At 36.1% G+C, this 20760-nt stretch overlaps 1 protein-coding gene and 1 non-coding gene across 2 annotated transcripts; one reads left to right on the top strand and one right to left on the bottom strand.

Moving 5' to 3' along the window:
- Positions 1-263: 263 nt before the first annotated feature.
- LOC133518128 (transcription factor sox-3-like) lies at positions 264-2129 on the top strand. The gene has a single exon (XM_061851711.1). The coding sequence runs from the start codon at positions 737-739 to the stop codon at positions 1472-1474; it is 738 nt and encodes a 245-aa protein (XP_061707695.1). The 5' UTR covers positions 264-736; the 3' UTR covers positions 1475-2129.
- An 18060-nt stretch (positions 2130-20189) lies between these two features.
- Positions 20190-20261, bottom strand: Trnaa-ggc (transfer RNA alanine (anticodon GGC)). Its single transcript has one exon. It is a non-coding gene; the product is annotated as a tRNA-Ala (tRNA).
- Between the last annotated feature and the right edge of the window lie 499 nt (positions 20262-20760).

Here is a 20760-nt window from a genome sequence, read left to right as displayed (position 1 = left end):
ATTATACCAATATTAAATATTAAATTGAAAAACGATAGAAAACTAACAATTACATATCTATTTTATATTTCAATCCACATCATCTTCTAAATTATTAATTAACAGGCAGTTTACAATGTCCAGATTCCCAAATTTAAAGTCTTAATGTTGCTTAAAAGTCTTAGATTTTTATATCAAATAAATTATTACAACAAATTTAATACGTGCTAATTAAAAAATAAAATATGGCGACAGAATCATTATTGTAGAAAATAAAATAAGGTTGAAAGAATCCAAGAAAGCATTGAATACACCTGATTCGGGCAAGTTTTGTCATATTTTTCATTCCAAAAGAAATGTCTAAAATAGCCCATTATTGTACCAGTTATATTATGATGCATTGAGCTCCGAGCCCGCGACAGATCCAAACAGCTGTACGGTTGTTCCAAGCTACGGTACAGGGTGTTGTTGGACTGAGGGGGACAAACATAAGTAAAATTGGTTAGAGTGAGCAGGACGGACACAAGTGTCGAGGAGGGGCGCAGGCTTTACACGCGGGCCCTCTATTGGCAGCGGTCACGCCGCCCCAGGCCGCGCCCCCCTCGCGCCGATAACCACGCGAGCTCTTAGCTATCCCGTCAGTCTATCGCTCGACTTCGACGCGACACATTCACCTGCTCTTAGTGCTATTCACCGCATTGTGCCATAAATCACCTTACAATCAATGCTTTAAAGTCTTCGACACTTGGAAATAATCATGTCGACTTTAAGCCATCACCCTTATGCGTTCTCCATGCATCCGGGCATGCTGCCGGAGTACCCGAGTGCACCGCAGCCGCTGCCGGCCTCCTCACCGCAGTCCGAGGGGCACATCAAGAGGCCGATGAACGCGTTCATGGTCTGGTCCAGACTTCAGCGCCGACAAATAGCCAAGGACAACCCGAAGATGCACAACTCGGAGATTTCTAAACGGCTCGGCGCGGAGTGGAAGCTGTTGTCAGAAATGCAGAAGAGGCCGTTCATTGACGAGGCTAAAAGACTGCGAGCTCTGCATATGAAGGAGCATCCGGACTACAAGTACAGGCCGCGCAGGAAGCCCAAGCCCCCGACCTCCGGAGGAGCGCCTGGTGCAGGAGCGTTCCCCAGCTTCCCGCTGCCTTACTTCACAGGCCCAGCACCGGGTGTTGGACATTTGGATTCGCTATCATACCCTGCGATGTCGCCATACTTCCCACATCAGTTGGATCATCTTCAGTTCTCCAAACTGATGGCGCCGACGGCGGAAAAATTACCGACGGTGTCATCATCCGCCGCCGCTGTAGTGTCCTCATTCTATTCGTCACTGTACACGACGCCGACGGGGCCGCCGAAACCGTTCTCGTCTCCCCTGTTCCCGCAGTACGGCGCTCCGTCATCACCGGTCTCGCCCGCCACGCCGACGCAGCACAGCCCTCACGACGACCAGCTCCGGCGGCCAGTTTCCGTCATATATTGAAGACCAACTTGCCTGCCTTGAAGAACACCTTCCAGGTTGGCAGTGTAGTTATAAGTGTTACGAACTGTGAGGCCAATATGCGCGTACTTTATTTATTGAATTAAATAGTTACTAGAGAATTGTAAAGAGTGCGTCTCATATCAAGTGCTTGTACATATTATGTTGAGGAGTTATGATAGCTTAGGCTCTAATGAATAGAGTATCGAATTGTGTTAACTGTGATTTTTGTTTTCGATGCGTCTTTAAATGTTTAAGGTAAAGTAGCGCCGGAATTATGTGAAGTGAGATTGGTACCAAAAAGAGATTATTTTCTATAGATGTCGCGACTTAGCTGAATAGTTAAGACTGGTTCCAGATTTGTTTCGTAATCTTCTCGCGTCGGTTTGTTGAGTTTACTTGTTTCCCGCGTATCGATCAAGACTTTAAGCCTTACTTTAAACTATTGCTGTGTAATTTATTTATTGATCCTATACTAGGTGTTAGCCTGTCTACGATAAGCCGCCTGGCTAAGAAAGGTATTAGTGCATCTCAAATGTAAATATTAGTGTTTAATTATAATTCGATGTCAGTACCAACGATGTATTATAGTATGAGGAAAAAACTTTGTTAATGCCATAAAAATAAACTAAATTGTTTTTATTTTAAAATTTATTTTTCTTCCGTACCATATAACCCTTACATTAAAATGAATCCTAAAATAATTAAGTGAATTTCAAAAACTTATTAAACATATCAAAATTTTCATAATTACCTACTGCATCTAATCTTTCTCGCCATATTTATATTTTTTTTTGTGATCGCATATTAAGTTCAAGAAACTCACTTATCATTTCGTTCTTTGGCACATATTTTTGAATATTTTCATTTAGTCATTTATTTTCATTTTCATTTATTTCATTATATATAACTAGTAATATTAATACCTACTTCCAAGAAACGCCTTACTAGTTTTCATTTTCAATAACCATAAAGAGAAAATTGATCGACACTTTATAAGTGATAATGAACGATCCTTGGAAATTTTGTTGATATAGAGAAGGTATATAAAAAAGAAAATTAGAATAGAGTAGATACAATATGATTTTAAATAATAAAATGACACATAGTAGGTACTTTTAGTGAGACTTGAGATGCACCTTTGTGGCATGTCTTACTATTGCACATTTATACTGCGCTAGGAACACCCATTTCGAGTTAAGTACCTATGTACTTTATTATTTTTCTCAATACCATAAACCACCAAGTCCAGTACTACAACTATCGCTTTTTAGCGATACAATCACGTGATGTTTTGCGTCTTCTTAATTTTCTGTATTCGTTGTATTGTTTTCTGTATTGAGGTGTGCAATAAAGAGTAGTATTGTATTGTATGGTCCACAAATACCTACGTATCAATACCAATGTTATTTTAGTTTTTTTCGAGTTGTTTCTTTCATTTTTATATCCCAGAACTACAACCATTTCAATAATAGTCACACCTGAACGAAGATAGGTATTTAATTCTACTATCTACTACCTACCATATTTTGGACCATGGAAACTTTTTTATACTTCGTTTTTTTTTATATTAGAAAGAAGGTAAACGATTTTGACGTGTCCTTTTATTATAAAACACTTTTAAATAAGTCATAGAAAATATGTAACAGTTATAAATCATATAAGATGATACATTATTTTGCTTTCATAAGTAATATAAACTAATTTTTAAATAGATTTTTTTAATCATTTTCAAAAAAAGACACGTCATATTTTGTTTACCTTTTATTTATTTTATTTAGTTTTACAATATTAACTTTTTATAAATACAAATACATACGTACTTACAAAACATTACTTTGAATACTTTATTAAATGAATAGTTAAATTAATATACGAATTATGATTACATGTGTACAATTTATACGTAGTTTTAAAGTTTTGTGAAATGTAATATAGGTACCAAAACGCTAATACAATTACATATAATTAGCCAAAATAGCAAGTGTATAAAAAAATAGCAAAAGATTTATAACGTCTTCTTATTTCGGCTAGACTCCGCTAGATGTCTCCACTAGTAGGTAAACCGCATATTTTTGAATATTTGAGAACATTAAATTATTATTTCTTACTAATCGTTAGCAAAAGAGTTACGTTACTTACGAAATAGGTAACCTAACTGAAAAGCTTAACAAGATACTTAGTTAGGGATTAGTTATTTCTGGCTTAGTCAAAAAATGTCTTGCCCGTTAATTTTTCCGCATAGGCAATTTATGTCACTAAGGTATTGTTTGTGTTTTTATTGTATCTGCTTAAAAGAATGGGATTACTCAATATAGAATTGATAACTTTAAGTACGCATTTATGTTTGTGCCTCATTATGAAAGAATAGATGAAAAACAACAATCAATCATATGTATATTTAATAAAACATCCTTCTTAATTTTTAATTTTCTTATAGTCTTAAAATTTCTGTTCGATTTACTAAATAGATAGTGTGCAATAAATAATTTTCCGATGCTTTAGACTACTAAGTAGTAGTAAACTTTACATATTAAAAGTAGATTACATATTAAACTTTACATATACATAGTACAAAAATACATATTAAAAGTAACATAGAATGAGTAAGAAGTACCAAAGCGAACTTATCCTCTTATCTTGCTTTATTTCGTATAAGAAGTGAAAATATTTATACACAGTCAAGTACCTATTTGAATTTTGATGGGACTTGTCTTTATCTCTGTATCCGTAATACAATAGAAACACATTTAAAACTTTATCAAATTATTTGATTAGTATTCATATAATCTTACCTCCTAAGACCCAACCTATAGAACTTATTCAGTTCGATGAAATTTCGCTCTGTGTGGTAGGGCACAGCACAGCGGATGTTATTCCAGATCTAGAGCAGAGCCCAACTGGGGAAGTACCTCCACCTTAAAGAAAATTGCAGCCAAATAACACTAGACCCTACTCATAGTGTTGTGTTCCTGCCGGTGAGTAAGGTTGCCAGAGCTCAACGAGGGTGGGAGGGGGTTAGGGTCGGCAACGCGCATGTTACTCCTCTGGAGTTGCAGGCGTACATAGGCTACGGATACTGCTTACCATCAGGCAGGCCGTATGCTTGTTTGCCACCGACGTAGTATAAAAAAAAAATCATATTCAATTAGAACAGAGTTGAATTTGCTTTGTATCTTTCCATTTTAAAACAAAGCAAAATCAACTCTCCTACACTATAGGTTCAAATTGAAGTGGCAAATTTTGGAGTTTTCATTTGTATGAATGGGCCTTAGGAGGCTTACAAACCTGAGTTGCGTTCTCGCGCATGACTCCATCTTACGCGACTTCAAGTATGGACTTGCGGGCGAGAACGCAAACTCATGCCAGACCGACAGATCTCATCATCTGTTTTAATTTATAATTATGACTTTCTAAGAAAAACACAAATCAGAACAGTTAATACAATAATTTGATTTGCTTCCCAAGTTGTAGAGATAGCAGCACCGTCGCTCTCCCTATACCGTATTCCCGTAACCGTTTTACAATTGACCGTCATCCGTGTCGGGTTATTTGTTTCCTCCGTTTCAAACCAACATGATTAAATGCTACTTAATGCACCTAAATAAAATACCATATATTACTACTAGGTCAAAAATCTTTTCGATGACTTGTTTCAAACCACTCCGTCACGCGTATATTAGGGTAACGGCGGCTATTAACGCGGGTATCAAAATCGACGTCTAACACCGCGGTGTTTACAAATACGAATTTTGCAAGCAAACAGATCTATTCTCTAAGAAATAAAGCATACACAAAACAAGCTCATTCATTGGTATCGTGCCCATTAGTGTGCATTTGTGTGAGTGTAACAAAAAACTCGCGATTCGTCAGTTTGTGCGACGGCGGCGCAAGAACCGGTTGTTCCATACAGACGCGTGACTCCACAGGTAAGTGCACTCCAATCTTACTTAGTGTTTTACGTAATAGTTATGGCAAATAAACTAGTGCAATGCCTTTTAAGAGGTTGTGTATTGTTTTCTACACGATTTTGAATTACTTTTAACTTAGTTTTTGACCAGGAAATACGTTTAAAATTGAAAATAAAATACAGCGGTGATAGGCGCCAATTACTTCTGTGGTAAGTAATTCCGTGGTATGCCACGTTAATAGAAAAAGTGGTAGTTTTGTTATTTACTCTTTAGTTTTGGTACAAATTATCAATTTTATAATTTCTTTTATTTATTCCAATCTTGATCTATTCACGCTATTAAAGAGCTATTTCCGTGGTGTGGAAAGTATTCAACTAACCCTTAATTTTTAACAAAAACTTCAGCACCGATTTCCTTGTTTCTATGGGAACCCTTAATCTGTCAACTTTTTTTTATTTTGAGTTAAAACCTAAAATTTACTTGCCAGTTATGTGATTTTGTCTTTACAAGAAGCTTGTAATATACGTGTTTGATTTGATTTGAAAAAACATCTGTGTTTTATTCTTTTTAAGGGTCGGAATTAGGTTTAATTAAACTCCAAATTAAGCCTATTACCGATGGTATGATCAGATTACCCTCGGTAATAGAATGTATAGAAATCTATTACCGACCCAGAGAAATATCGAATGGGTCGGTAATAGGCTCTTAAAGAGTTATCTATTACCGAGTCACTATTTGGTATTGTATTGAAATATCGCATTTAGGGTACCGCAAGTACAGATTTCGTTGATAAAATTTAGACTTCAGTTATCATTATCAGATTTAAATTCTTCTGTTTTCTGATTCAGTTATTACTCTGACAGACAAGGAAGGGTACCCAACTGCCGGACAATTCCGATTAGATTTTTTTTTATATAATTTTATTTATACAGTAGTCCAAAATCTCAGACATGTTTTTTTTTAGCTATAAGAATCAGCAATACGAAAAGTACTGTGATTTGTTAGTTATAAACGGGTAAATTATAATTTATAACACATAATATAAAGTGAAGGTAATAGAAACGGATCTTCAGTCACTTAGATCAAGTGTTACACGAGCACCCATTGCGTTAACGCCTGACAGTTACAATCAGCTCGTTGCAGAATGTCAACAGCGATCCATTCGAGATAAGAATATCATTATAGTCGGTATCCAAGAAGCAGGCCCCGAGGCTGCTGATAGAGATGTCCTTGACAAATATGAAATTGAAAAGATTATAAAAACAATATATAACGACTGCCCTGATCCTCTGCAGATCATTCGCCTAGGTAAATACGTCGAAAACAAAGTTCGCCCAATAAAGGCGACCTTTGCATCAAAGGCTACAGTGAACTACATACTCCGAAATAAAAATAAAATACATAATGTTAAAATATACTCGGACCAAACGCCCTACCAGAGAGACTTTCTAAAAAGTGTAAAAGAAGAACTTCAAGCTCGAATATCTAATGGTGAGCCAAACTTATACATCAAATATGTAAAGGGCATACCAAAAATTTTATCTTCACATCCAAAAAACCATGTACAAGTAACGGTGACGGAGACTCCGGCGGTGTAAAATTAAACTCATATATACACCGTGTTTTTTTTTATTTGCGTTAATTTCGAGGGTGCATTCCTGAGCTTTAATTAAGTAACTTTCTCAAAGACACCGATATTCTAATTAACTCATTTTCGGAGATAATCAATCATATTTTTTTATATTATAAGGCCCTTACGAGCGTGTACACTTGCCTTAGGGCCTGTTTACTTATTGATTAGTGTTTAGTGCGAGTTCATACATTTGCTACTAACGTACGTTACTATCTCGGACGATCGATGTTAGAAATGACATTGATATACCACAGTTTTCAATTGTTTGGTTGAGTTAAATGTAATGCCCGTGTTACAACAACGCTATATGCAACATTTAGTTACTTTTTATAAAAATAAAAATAGTAAAAAAAAAACAAAAATTTTTTTTTTTTGTAAAAATTAACTATGCCATTTAGTTTCCTTAAACGTACTTACCGAAACCCCGGAGTTAACGCAATTCAATAAAAACACGGTGTATATACTAATATAGCTAATATTACGTACCAGATTTCAACTAAACATACTGGAATCGAAATCCATGGCTAGCTTCAACAAGCACCTAAAATTCTATATAATAAATAATGTAATAATTAAATGAGCCTGTGCATGTATATTTGTTAAGCAAATAGTACGTACATATAATCAAATACATTTTCAATTAATCCAAATAAATATTATTTTTAAGTATTATACTTTAAAATAATAATATCCGAAAAAAATCACGCATGTAATTTCATATTCAATATATATACTATATTACTACATGTATCCTATATGTCTTACAACCGTTAATATTCATATGTAAACAATACTAATTCAAACTATACTATTAAACAATATACTAAAATAAACATAAATAACAATAAACTAAAATGATAAATGCAAAAACTTTATTTCCCTACTTATTATTTTATCCATAAAATTACATAAAAATAATATACATCAACAAAATAACTATACTATAAATAAAAAAGTTACAACTACTATAAATGAAAAAAATATATATATATAAATGAAATGATATATAAATGAAATACCGTAAATAATTGTAACTTGTTATATTATTTATAACAAATACTATGTAATACTCTGTGACTTGCGTTATAATAACCAATTGACTTCTCCATGCTAACTGGTTCGTAGCTCGCCGACATTTGTCACGCAACGAGTTTTCATTTCCCCGCTGACGGACGCATAATTGGTAAACCAATATAACGCGACTCACAATTCCTACTAACCGCGCTTAATTGGAAGTCACACATATACTTGATTGCGTAAACTCACATGCGCTAGTTAAGCGCTGGGAATGCACCATAGTTACTTGTACGAGTTAAGTTATCCAAGTCGGCTAGTTAAGTATTTCTTTTCTATTCTACCCACTTTGTAACCTAACTAAAATTTTGTATCGATTAATCTTACATTGTCTGCATGTTAGTCCTAAGATATATTATATAAATATTGTATTCTCAAGTAAGCGAATTTTGTAAATTCTTTTTGAGAATAAATTTCTTCTTAAACCATATATGTGAGAGACTTTATTTAACTTAATTACCTTATCAAAAATATTAGAATTAAAAATGTTCATGTTTTTATATATAGTCGAAATTTTATAATGTGGACGTTTACCATTTCACTGTGGTAAACTTTCACTCAGGTGGTAAACGTCCAGCTTATAAAATTTCGACTATAATTTACGCTGTGCCTTATGAGAAAATGTTACTTACTTGTTTTGTGCAGCTAATTATGTCAGTGAAATAAACACCCAAGCAACATTAATACATTTATTTATTTATTCACGTAACAATAATACAAGGAATGAACTGATCGTATTAAGTATAATATGTAAACCATATTATACTTAATACGACCGTGAATGATAAAGCAAATAGGTATGATACAATTATACTCAGGACACCAATGCACCATATGTACAATACTCCGTCGCTGGTGGCTGCTAGATGGCAAGTGGTCGCTCCCGCCTTGTGCTTGCCCTTTTATGACGTTGGGTTTGACAGCTCCGGATGTACGTCACGCGCAGTATTGGTAGGATATAGTCGTCGTGGTGTTGTCAAAATGCCATGGCGACAACATCCGGCCGTCCTGTGCCACGAGTTACTCCTGGAACTCGTTAGGGCCTGATGCGGAAGCTGTGAACAGAAATACACATAGGTATAGCATATGTTAACGATAACAGTGAAATAGCTTTTAGTTCCATAGCGTATGAAGTGTTTGAAAGTGTCTTGGTTTCAACTAAGTAATGTTATAATTACTCTAGTCGCTTATCACCAAACACTATGCAATAGCGTTCATCACAGATTCCTATCGCATGTTATCTTACAAATCATAGCTCATGGAACGTTCAAAGCTTTAGCATTAGGCCTTTTTTTTAAAACGAATTAAAAGGATATCTGTAACGTAATTAATATAGTTATCTGCACGAAAAGACACCAAGGAATGATGAAGCTATAATTGATATTATTTGTAAACAAATTATTTGTATTTAAATTAAATAAAATTAATAATTAAAAATGTAGAAATACCTTTCATCGACAACATCCGGTTACTCCTCTATATGAATCCACGGCTTCATATTCTCCACGCAAGCCGTTCCATCATACCTTTTCGAACTTCTTTCAGCGCCTCTTAGGTCAGCGACCTTGTACCTATCATGTCCTAAAACCTCAGTAATTTGGAAGGGCCCTTTGTACAAAGGTAATAATTTAGTGCTATTACCATCATTGGACTGACTAGGGATTTTCAGCACAACTAGATCGCCAACATTATACTGTATTGCCTCCTTTCTTTTTGAATCAAATGATGCCTTTTGTCGTTCCGCATCTTTTTTTATATTATTATCAACAGTGTTTCTTAATGCAGTAACATCGATATTATTCTCCAAATTATCATCAATAATCGCATCATTATTCATTCTAATTCGGTATCCAAAGAAAACCTCACTGGGTACTGCGGCTGTGGTTTTGTTTACAGTGCTATTAATGCCTTGCTGGATACTTGGTATGTGCGTATCCCATTTATTATTTTCTGTATTAGCTCCCATGCTTCGTAAGGCCTCTAAAATCGTCAAGTTATAGCGCTCCACTTGACCGTTCGAGCGAGGTACGGCTGTCGCGATAATATGACGTCTTATATACCTAGCGTTGCAATATTCTGTAAATAACTTTGATGTAAATGCGCTACCCGCGTCGCAAATCAACCGTTTAGGGTTACCGAAAATCTTAAAAATCTTATTTAATTCATTAATGACTACCGCACTTTTTGTATTTTTAACCGGCGATATGAACACAAATTTTGTGAAAGAGTCTACAAGAACTAATAAATAACTATTCTGTTGTGTTGTTTTTACGAAAGGGCCAAGATGGTCCACGTGCAGAGTATGAAAGGGCCTTGCGTATTTGGGAATTGGAAATAATTTACCGGGTTTTTTACCATGTACATTTTTGTAATAAATGCAATTTATACAATTTTTTATGTATTTTGTGACTGTCTTTTTTAAACGCGGAAACCAAAATTTTGCTCGAATTCTCTCAATAGTTTTATCGACTGCAAAATGTCCTACATCATCATGGTTGGCGCGTATTACATGCCATATACAACTTTTTGGAACCAACCAGCGCCTTCCATACTCTGTACGTCGGTACACTTTATTACCTAACACCTCGTATTCATTAAAAATCCGTTTATTAGACTCGGCCTCACCTGACAACAGAATATCGCGAATACTACAGATAGCTGCATCTTGTAACTGAACTGACAATAACCAATCACCTTCTGTAATAGACATTACGGATTCAGTTTCGTTTTCCTCTTTCAACGGGTTCCGGCTTAAGGCATCTACATGTTGCATTTGACAGCCAGCTCTATGAGTTATGTCAAAAGTGAATTCCTGCGTATACAACACCCATCTACTTATGCGTGGTACTATATTTTGTTTACTTAACGCATATTTGACCGCATTACAATCCGTAGTTATTTTAAACTGAGTGCCTATTAAATAATGACGGAATCGTTGTAGTGCTGTCACAATTGCTAGGAGTTCCAATTCGAAGGAGTGAAACTTCTTTTCGTCTTTTGTAGTTTGGCGGCTATAAAAATGAACTGGTTTTTCTCCATTTTTAGTTAATTGCATCAAAATACAACCTATACCGTCCTGGCTAGCGTCAGTATAGAGATTAATCGGTAATTTAGGGTCAAAAATTTCAAGCACCGCATTGTTAATCAGTTTCTCTTTTAGATCGGTTACAGCTTTATCTTGTTCGGAACCCCAGTGCCAAACGATTCCTTTTTTTAATAAGTTAGTTAAAGGTTTGCAAACTAGGGCGCAATTTTTAATGAATTTTCTAAAATAGTTGACTAGTCCCAAAAATTGGCGCAATTGATGTACTGATTTAGGAGTCGGATAATCTACTAAAGCCTTTAATTTTTTTGAGCTCGGCCGAATGCCGTGTTCAGATATTTCGTAGCCGAGAAAAGTAATGTTATTACGAAAAAATGAGCATTTTTCTAAATTTAAAGTTAATCCGTTAGTCACCAACAAATCTAGTACCTGTTCTAGACAGGCTATGTTTTCCTCCAAAGTTTCTGTGGCTATTAGTAGATCATCCATATAACATATTACCTTTCCAAAACGCAAATCGCCCAAAATAGTATTCATTAGCCTTTGAAATACCGCCGGCCCATTGCAGACCCCGAACGGCATCCTAATAAATTCAAAATGAGAGTCACTAGTAACAAACGCAAGTTTGTGTGTATCCTCTGGTTTTACGCCAATTTGATAGTACCCGTTTTTTAAATCAAGGGACGTGAAAAACTTACAGCCTCGTAACCGATCTATAAGATCATCTATCATCGGCATTGGGTATTTTTCTTTAACTGTTATTTTATTTAACTGCCGATAATCTATACACAAACGTTTTTCTCCCGATGATTTATCTACTAACAAGGCTGGGCTAGCGTAGGCAGAGCAGCTGTGGCGAATGATACCGTTTTTTAAAAGTTCGTCTGTAATTTCCCGTGTTTTTGCCTTCTCTGCTTCCGACATCCTATAAGGCCGTTGACAAACCGGCTTATTTGACGTCAATTCAATTGACAATTCTACACAAGATGTTTTGCCTAAGCTAGTCAACTCTTGCGATGTACACTGAGGGTACCTTGAAAAAATATTATTTACGATAGCTTGATGCTCACTAGATAAATCACTAATCAAACTAATGGCCACATTATTTACGCTTAAGACATGTGCAGGATCAAATGTTAAGGTATCTCCCGCACGCGTGTACATGATGCTTTTGTTTTCCGTGAAATTACGTCCTATTAACAAATTACACCCATTTAACCTGTCAACAACATACAATGTTATAAATAGTTGCACATTGTCTACCTTCAAGTTAGTCGCGACTGCTTCGGTGACTTGGAAAGAAACCTCATCTCTAAACCCTACTAAAGTAATAGGTTTTATTTTGAACGGTTGTAATTGGCAACGTTTTATTACGTCCGGCGTTAAAAGTGAGCACTCGCTCCCCATATCAAAGAACGCATGGCACTCTGTATTATTTAAATCTACCTTTTTATAAAACTTTTGTTTTGAGTGCGAACCGGAATAAATCATTTTGACCTCAACTTCCTTTTCAGTTTTCGATTTTAATTTAGATTTGCAGGCAGCTTCTAAATGACCTATTTTACTGCATAGGGTACAACGAATTGTATCTTTCACAGTACATGTATTTCTTTTATGCCCTGTCTCACCACAACGATAACAAACCATGTTATTGAAATGATTGCTACTGCTAGAAGATGCTTCATTTTTGACCGCGGGGTCCGACCTATCAACACTATTAAGGCTTGATGAACCACTGTTACGATATGAAGGCTTAGGTGCTGTATACGAATGAGCCTTTTGAATCGGGGGCTTATCAGTCGCAACGTACGTTCTACCGTGCAAAAATGCAGCTAAATCTTCACAGTATCTAAAGTTCCCTGCTTCAACCGCCGTACTTATACTGCTATCGCCAATCGAACCGACAATGATTGAATTAATATCTCTTTCACTAAATCTTAACTGTAATCTATCAATTTTTCCCTTTTGTTGAAAAAAAAACTCGTAAAGAGACTGATTAGGCAACGGCTTTGTGTCAACTAATTGTTTAATCAAGTTGTACATACACCGTTTTGTTTGAAATGTATCCGACAACGTATTACGCCATTGTCGCCATTTCCATGACGTCCACCGAGTCTCATTTTTTTGAAGAGAATCTAACCACGTTTTAGCAGAATTACGTAATTTTTGCAACGCTTGGTATTTAATCATATTATCCGACCAACCAAATGCACGAGCGTTAGCTTGAACCACATTGAGCCACATGTCTATGTCGTCTACCAGAGGGTCATATTCGGGGATAACTGATGATAAGACAACGTTTTGACTCACAGTTGGCGATCCCTTACGGCCACGTTTCCTTCTTTTTCTTGAGGCATGGTCACTGCTGGAGCTCGAACTTGCAGAGCGAGAAGACGAACTGGACGATGTGCTTGATATCGATGAGCTTGAGCTAGTGTCACGCTTCTTCCCGTGACGCCTCGACCTCTTCCGATGGCGTGGCATGGCGTGGTGCTACTCTTCACTTCTGATGAAATAAACACCCAAGCAACATTAATACATTTATTTATTTATTCACGTAACAATAATACAAGGAATGAACTGATCGTATTAAGTATAATATGTAAACCATATTATACTTAATACGACCGTGAATGATAAAGCAAATAGGTATGATACAATTATACTCAGGACACCAATGCACCATATGTACAATACTCCGTCGCTGGTGGCTGCTAGATGGCAAGTGGTCGCTCCCGCCTTGTGCTTGCCCTTTTATGACGTTGGGTTTGACAGCTCCGGATGTACGTCACGCGCAGTATTGGTAGGATATAGTCGTCGTGGTGTTGTCAAAATGCCATGGCGACAACATCAGTAAGACAAACTCTTATCAATCTTTATAGCATTTAAAAATTGCTTTATTTAATAACAGGCAGGCCTATTTGTCATATACGTCCTTAGTAAAACTTTACTAACAGTAATTTTTGTTGTTTTACATGTAAAACATTCAACTTATAACTTGTTATACAGGTACTCGTGGGTACTTGGTAAGTTAACTATTTAATAGTATTTGATTGTGCCAAAGTGTAATTATAATCTCTTCGAATACATCTCTTATTTTTAAACATACTCCTATAGTTTTATTTTTTATTTTTGTGTCATTATTAAACTTAATGACACAAAAATAATATACAGAACCCACGTCGTTATTATTGTTTTAACCCTCGGTATTAGGATTCGAATTTTGAGTTTGGTTTCTGTTAACGAGTGCAGAAAAATCATGCCAATTGTACCCTCGGTAATGAAAGCTCAATTCGCGATAATAGAATCACAGCCTGTCCCTTGCCACGGTAATAGAAGATTTGGTCATTTTGGCTTCAAAAAATATTTTAATACATATAATAACCCAAAATGAATCCAAAAACGTGTGAAACGGAAAGTTCATTAAATACTCTGATGAAAAAAAAAAATCCTGGCTGTTAGACAGCATTGATACCCTTAATTTTTGGATCTCTTTTGAAAAGTTCCTTAACTACCACGGTAATAGGTGCCTTTACCCTACTATATTTTATCAAATAAATAAATAAGTCTAGTGCTATTGTATATCTTTATAGCGGTATATTAAAAAAAAAACTGTTTATTTCAGATCACTGATCCATAACGACTATTAGTATAAACTTAAAACTATATTAATTAGGTACTAAGAGAAAAATAAAAATAAGAACTTATCTCTGTATCCGTAATACAATAGTTAGTGGCTGAACCTAACATCATAGGAGAAAGTAAAGCTCACTCCATTAGTTGGGCCGTCTTGAGAGAATAGATGAAGATCGGAACGTGAAAAGAGCGTACCTGCGTCGCTTAGCAGGAGGACGTCCTGTCGGACGCCTCAAGTATCGCTGGAGCGACATGGTGGAGGCGGATCTGCGCGAACTTCGAGTCAACAATTGGCGAGAAGTCGCACAGGACCGAGAAAAGTGGCGCTGTCTTGTGTCGGAGTCTAAGTTTCATTTTGGATCGCTGAGCCAAAGGAGTAAGTAAATACTAACTCTACTATGTTAATATTATAAATGCAAAAGTAGGTAAGTCTTTGTCTGTCTGTCTGTTACCTTTTCAAATCATCTAGATGAAATGTAGTATAGAGATAGTTTGAGGCCCAAGGAAAGGCATAGGATATAGTTTGTATCAATCATCATCAACATCATCCCACGCAGACGGAGTCGGGGGCAGAAGCTATAGTTCGTTTTTTTTGCATTAGAAAGAAGGTAAGCGATTTTGACTTTTTGTTTTATTGAAAAACACTTTTCAAAAATAATTTACATCAAATATGTAACAATTATAAATCATAAACGATCATTTACATTCTTGCAAGATGTGCTTGTTTTTACTTGTATGTAAATTCCATATTGACGTGTAAAAATGCCCTTGTTGCCTATTTTCTGAATAAATGTTGAAGTTGAAGCAAATCTCATCCTGAATTTTTAAAGCGTTTTTAAATAAATAGACGACAAAATTGTTTATCTTTTTTCAAATGCTAAAAAAACGACCTGTCTATTGTTCCAGGACTACCTTCATAGGTTCTTAGAAAAAAACGTTAAAAATCGCCCCAATTCTAGTTACCTACTGTAGGTACCTAAACTCAGAATAGACGATCGATAGCTCTAAGTTGGGGGCTGTCCCCGTTGCCGGCGAACACGGATTTCAATTTAATAATTACGGACCCCTTCAGTTGGGGGCGTTTTTCGATTCGATTGTTTTATCCCATTCTTCCGTAGCTTTAGCGAGAGGGCCAGGAGATGAGCGGGAATGGAGGATTCAAATTATAATGCACCGGTCTAGCCTGGTGGCTAGTGACCCTGCCTATGAAGCCGATGGTCCCGGGTTCGAATCCCGGGATCACAGGGCATTTGTTTGTGTGATGAATACAGATATTTGTTCCTGAGTAATGGGTGTTTTCTATGTATATAAGTATGTAAAAATGAATAAATAAATAGTATAGGACATTGTTACACAAATTGACTAAGTCCCACAGTAAGCTTAATAAGGCTTGTCTTGAGGGTACTTAGACAACGATATATATAATGTATAAATACTTAAAAAGCTTTACAGCTGTAAATCGCAAATTAGAGTCCAATGTAGGTTAGGAGCTGAGTCCAACAGTCGTTGCAACTGCAAAATTAAAGAACCCTGTCATAATACCTATAGTTTATTTAAATACATAGAAAACACCCATGACTCAGAAACGAATATCCATGCTAATTATACGAATAAATGCCCTTACCAGGATTTGAACCCGGGGCCATCGGCTTCATAGGCAGAGTAACTACCCACTAGGCCAGACGGGTCATCAAGTATTTATCTATATCATGTCACGTATATGTATATCGTAGCCTAGTACACATAGTACAAGTTTTGCTCAGTCTGGGCCTAGGTCGATTTCTGTAAAAAGTGTTCCTTAAAAAATATTTATTTTACTTAAGGAGTAAGAGGCTAACTATCAAGATGCCACTCGAACTGGAAGTCTTTCATCTCGTTCACTAACCTGTAAAAATACCCGTCATATAAATTTGACATCGCTTGTGGCGGCCTCGCTGATTTTGTGGCCTCATTTAAAAGGAACTCAACTACTTTTGAATTAATTATTAGTTGGGTAGGTCATTGTTTGGAATTACGATTTGGACCCTTTGTTGGATTTATGAAGTGGATTTATCTGTTTTAAAGTCGGGATTATTTGTCAAAGTTATTCATTTAAACGGTATTCATGAATCTAAAGCGGTAGGCTGAGTGGTTATATGACCTAGTTACTGAACGTTCCCGTTCCAATTTTGAAGTAGATAGCGGGTTTTCAGTTACAAATAAATAAATAATAAGTAAATATTATAAAGACATTTTTACACAAATTGCATTAAGAAATCACGATTATCAGTAAATAATTTTCTTGTATTTTCCAAATCTAATTTATTCAAAGAAAAAATTACCTACTCCCCTACTTAGACATATATTTTCAATAACAACAATCCTCTCAAGAAACCCTCAACATACGTACAGAATACGACCCAAGTTAATTTATTCAACTCTGTAATATCGCCATTTTTCGATACTCCTGGACCTATTCAATTATTTGCCCATACCGGTTACCTGTATAAGTACAAGTCCTGGATACGTCATTCCAATAGCTTACCAAGCGTAAATGAATCAGTTGATAAATCCCTTGGGTCGGTATGAGAAAATCAGAAACTATGAGACGGCATTTCGTGAACATAAACATGTGCCATCAGCCGCAAAAGTGCATGGCGACTGTATCAATGAATTCATTCATAATTTCACCATGCAATTTCACAGCTCACTGTACATTAGAGATGGGTTCAATTATTCGGTATTTGGCATATTAGACAATTTTCTGAAAGTTCGTTTCCGGTAATTATTGGATAAAAGTGCCGAATTTTCAGCATAATTCGGCAAATATTGTTTATAATATACTCACTTACTTACTCCGTTGCCTCAGCGACCCAAAATGAGACTTGGCCTCCGACACAAGACAGCGCCACTTTTCTCAGTCCTGTGCGACCTCTCGCCAATTGTCGACTCCAAGCTCGCGCAGATCCGCCTCCACCATGTCGCTCCAGCGATACCTAAGGCGTCTGCTAGGGGGGATAGGGGTTTTATTATATGGTCCAATTTATATTTTCTGCAGATTAATCTTTTTGGCAGTTTTTGATAAAATTTGGTAGATTTCCTCATTTTAGTCGGTACAAACACGAATTCCCAATTTGGAACAATTTTTTTACGTTGAGTTACAAAAGTTCCATACGTTTTCGTAACTCAGTGAAACACCCGGTGAAATAGCTCTTATGTTCTACAGAATAGGGAATGCTAATACTTACACCATTTTTTATTAAAATCTGACAAAACTGAACAGTGACATCATAATGAAAATCGACGCATATTTGCCTTGTTGGAACTATCAATTCTAAATAAAATTTATTAAATAAAATTGTATGGAAGCTACATCAGAACTTTCCATTTACTATTACAGATTAAGTTCGTATCCCTTTAGACTTTGAACCTGTTTGTCTATCTGTGTATATTGTATAAAAAAGTAAAGAAATACTGTGTCCATTAAAGATAGTTTATTTTCCAAGTAGACATATTACAATGCGCTTATGAACGTCGAATAAAGCTACGCCGGCTCTAACCCTACACCTCTGACCCGAGAAGATATAAATCCCTCCTACATTGTAGGGTATCCCAATATGGGACCGGCAAGAAATCTCTTGCAATCGGGTGACAATTTTCAAATGTTATGGCTCCTCTACACGATGGCCATCTTATCGCCATCCCGCCGCGCCTTAAGCCATCCGACACTACTACTCTCTCTACACGCTGACCCATCTTAGTGGGCCAGTATGATGGCCCATCGTGTTAAGTTAGCCGTCTCGAGGTCACAACTTCTCTGGTCATCCGACTTTCTAACTCACAGCAACGACAACATCCCGCCTCGATTGCCTCCCGTCTGGCCACTGGGATCGAAGCCACTCACAATGGTATACATCTAAATAAATAACACGGCCCGCATTGTAATGCCAGGCATACAAAATATATTTTCCCGACAATGCTAGCTCGGAATGGGAAAATGGGGCACACTCGGGGCTGGCAACACTACGGGCTTAATTCAAACGCGTTCCATTTTTGAAAATTTGAATACATTGTGTTTCGGGGAGGTTTGACTGGGGTTTTGTGCAGTTTTTTATCGCATTATTGAAGCGGAAGGGTATCGAATGTTTTATAAAGAATATTATTTACGTACAGTTTTTTTTTTTAAATATGTTTCAAAGTTGGGAAATCAACGAGACATATTAAACATACATAATTATATTAAAACGTAGGTATACTCGAAGATGGCTCAATATGTTTCGCTCCATAACGAGAAACTTCAATGGAAGCACGCATTGGCGTACGGACCAGACATGTCGATGTCAATTTAAAATACGTGAATCACCCCTTTTAACAGGTATATTTTATGTCTCTGTCATACAAAAGTTTTGTTATCAAAATCAACGAGCTGTTATTGTAAATCAGTGAAGAATATTATCGTCTGTATGATGAAGCACCGTTTTTAGCGCGTAAATAAGAATTGTGAAATAAAAACCCACTTTCGAACAAAATAACAATTTCAAAACAAATAAAAGAAATAAACTGTAAATATTATTATTATTGTTTTTCTTTAGCTGAGGTGTGCCAATAAAGAGTATCTATACCAAAGCTTCAAATTCCGAACACTTTTTTAAAAGATAGTCAAATACCCTATTATATAAACTAACAATTGATCATTGCGACATAGATGGCAGCACGTTGTTTAAGTACAAAAGAGACATCTAGCGGCCAACAATGGGTCATAATGACCGTTCTTTTGTCGATGTGACCACATAAGTCCGTCAAAGGCATCAAAGACCATCTATTAATTACGCCAATTATTTTCGACGTTTAAAAACGATTTAAATTGGCTTTTTCATTGACAATGTCTACTTATTTCTGCAGCAGTAAAGCATATTTTAGCGAATCAATGAGATTTTTTACGGCTAAAACGACACGAAAATAACTATCGCAAACTCTTATTTAGATCAACACAGCAATTTAAAAAGAACCTTCCTAGTTACAATTTAAGTTCAGATTCGAGTAACACACAACCTCAGTTCATTTTTTAGTGATAAACCAAGACAATAGTCGTATAATGGCAGTGTTTCCATAGGAAAGTGACTATAGGTAATTCTCCCGATCAAAACGTCATTTCTTGCCCGAATAGTGCATGATATTGATAAATGATTCTCAACAATGACTTGTCAAGATTAATTAAAGCCCAAACTGTTGCTTAAATAGTTAGTTAGTTGGGCAATTCAGAACGGGTAGCTTTGTGCGGTTACTCGGTGCCTGTAGAAAAGATACGCCGTTAACAGGGTTAGAGTTTGGAGGACAGTATTCTGACTTACTACAAATTGCATTGAAAGAAAAACTAAATTCTGTTAATTGTAAGTATATGCAGATGTCCATCACAATGATAAAATCAACGATGATCAACTCTGGTCAACGTGGGACTCGAACCCACATCTTTGGATTGCCGGTCCAACGCGATACCAATTCCACTAGCTGACCATTAAGGTTTACAATCTTAACCGTTCGTTGATTTTTTCCTTGTGATTGACATCTGCATATACGACGACCGGTCTGGCCTAGTGGGTAGTGACCCTGCCTATGAAGCCGATGGTCCCGGGTTCAAATCCTGGTAAGGGCATTTATTCATGTGATGAGCATGGATATTTGTTCCTGAGTCATGGGTGTTTTCTATGTATTTAAGTATTTATAAATATTTATATATTATATATATATCGTTGTCTAAGTACCCTCAACACAAGCCTTATTGAGCTTACTGTGGGACTTAGTCAATTTGGGTAATAATGTCCTATAATATTTATTTATTTATTATTTAATTTATAATTGTAGTGTAGTACATCCCACAATAAATAAAGGAAAAATATTAAATTTAACAACTAAATTGTTTCGTAGCATTTATTTCATATCAGATTATCCATCAGACTAACAAATTACATCCTGTATTTCTAATTAGGAATGGGAAACTTTACAGTGCCTGTCT

This window comes from Cydia pomonella, chromosome 5 (genome assembly GCF_033807575.1).
Source record: "Cydia pomonella isolate Wapato2018A chromosome 5, ilCydPomo1, whole genome shotgun sequence".
NCBI classification, from domain to species: Eukaryota; Metazoa; Arthropoda; class Insecta; order Lepidoptera; family Tortricidae; genus Cydia; species Cydia pomonella.
This window is presented reverse-complemented; position numbering and strand designations above follow the sequence as displayed.